This window comes from Lottia gigantea (genome assembly GCF_000327385.1).
Source record: "Lottia gigantea unplaced genomic scaffold LOTGIsca_21, whole genome shotgun sequence".
In the NCBI taxonomy this organism is placed as follows: Eukaryota; Metazoa; Mollusca; class Gastropoda; family Lottiidae; genus Lottia; species Lottia gigantea.
In genome coordinates, this window is record NW_008708458.1 from 1,969,620 (window position 1) to 1,971,471 (window position 1,852).

Here is a 1,852-nt window from a genome sequence, read left to right on the forward strand (position 1 = left end):
TGCCTTATTCCGGAACAACCTTGTTCAAGTTGTGGCCTCGCAAATTCTTCCAATGTTAGTCATGGCACAGTATAATTTGTTAATTTGCTCATTTAAACAGGAACACTCTACTGGGATTTAGACGTACTGATTTTTTTCTGGTAATGTAAAGAGATTTTCTAAATTTATAAATGTGTATTGGGAACACTGATAGCATCAATTTGCACCAACCAAAATTTCCATCAGACGTCTATGGTTCCTGCAATTTCACTAAAAGTAGTGATTTATCGCAAAAGATGCTTTATCACAAAAAGGGCGATTAATGACGTTCATAAAACGCTTGTTTTAGTGGAATTGTAGGAACCACTGACGTCTGATTGAAAATTGGAATGGTGCAAATTGATGACATCAGTGTTCTCGATGCACATGTAAAAATTGAGAAAATCTCTTTACATTATCAGAAAAAAGTCAGTACGTCTAAAAAAATTTGTTAGAAAACCTATTTACATATCATTTTAAGTATTTTACTTACTAACACTGGTCCTCGTGAACTGAAGCTTTATTTGCAGCTTTGATAGATGAATTACAGACACTTGTTATCATTTCTTTCCACGATTCCAAATCAGGACATAACGCTCCTGGTGCAATCCCTTGGGTTGTAAGGGGTGTATTTGTGGTCGAAGAGTAAGCTGCAGTTTGAATATTTGCACTTGAGGTTGTTGCAATGGAAGAATTTGAAGATCTATTTGCAGCTGGTGTAGTGGCCGTGGTTACTGTTGATATAGTTTGATCCGGTGTCGAAGATGGTGAAGTGGTCGGAATTGAGAGAATAGCTGATGGTGTAGTCGAATTCATGGCTGGAGCCGAAGTTGTTGCAATCGTTGTTGATTCGGTTGGAGTTGGTGGAGTGGTTGAAGTCGAAGTTGCTGCAATCATGGTTGATTTTGTGGTTGGAGTTGGCGTAGAGGCTGAAGCCGCAGTTGTTGCTATCGTTGTTGATTCTGTGTTTGGAGTTGGCGTAGAGGTTGAAGCCGCAGTTGTTGCTATCGTTGTTGATTCGGTGGTTGGAATTCGCGTAGAGGTTGAAGCCGCAGTTGTTGCTATCGTTGTTGATTCGGTGGTTGGAATTGGCGTAGAGGTTGAAGCCGTAGTTGTTGCTATCGTTGTTGATTCTGTGGTTGGAGTTTGTGTAGTGAGTGAAGCCGCAGTTGTTGCTACCGTTGTTGATTCCGTGGTTGGAGTTGGTGGAGTGGTTGAAGCCGCAGCTGTTGCTATCGTTGTTGATTCTGTGGTTGGAATTGGCGTAGAGATTGAAGCCGCAGTTGTTGCTACCGTTGCTGATTCAGTGGTTGGAGTTGGTGTAGTGGTTGAAGCTGCAGTTGTTGCAGTTGTAGTTGAAGTTGGTGGAAAGATCGTAGTAGTAGTAACTGCAGCTACTTCGATGGCATCTGCGTCAACATCTATTACTGGCAGAGAACTTGTAACTCCCAATTGATCTTGTTGCTTTTTTAATTCTTCTATACCCTGTTTTAGAGCCTGTGCAACTATGTACGGTTTATTCTTTAGGTTCAGTTTCTGCTCCTCTAGCTCTTCTTTCTCTATTTCTGCAGTAACAGAGCGTAGTTTGACGCTCATATTTACCTTAATGCTTCCTTCACTGTAAAGATAGGACATCAAATTCTTATAGTTTTTTATTACCAATCATACTTTAGTCTCAGAAACGGGAATTTTTTTTAGCTAAGCCAATCGGTAATAGAGTTCATAGCTTACCGTCGAATAGATACTCTGTGGACTGTGATATATAGAAAAGACATACAGAAATATTTAAAATAATTACATATCATTTATTTATTTACGAAACCTGAATCAAAGC

At 39.7% G+C, this 1,852-nt stretch overlaps 1 protein-coding gene across 1 annotated transcript in view; it reads left to right on the top strand.

Annotated features, from left to right (window-relative positions):
* Nucleotides 1-832: 832 nt before the first annotated feature.
* Nucleotides 833-1,852, top strand: part of LOTGIDRAFT_159697 (hypothetical protein) — a gene marked incomplete at both ends in the record, with an annotated part of 20,232 nt that continues 19,212 nt past the window's right edge. Inside the window, one exon of the mRNA XM_009054186.1 lies at nucleotides 833-1,382. Coding sequence (XP_009052434.1) covers nucleotides 833-1,382 — 550 coding nt within the window. The remainder of the gene's footprint in view (nucleotides 1,383-1,852) is intronic.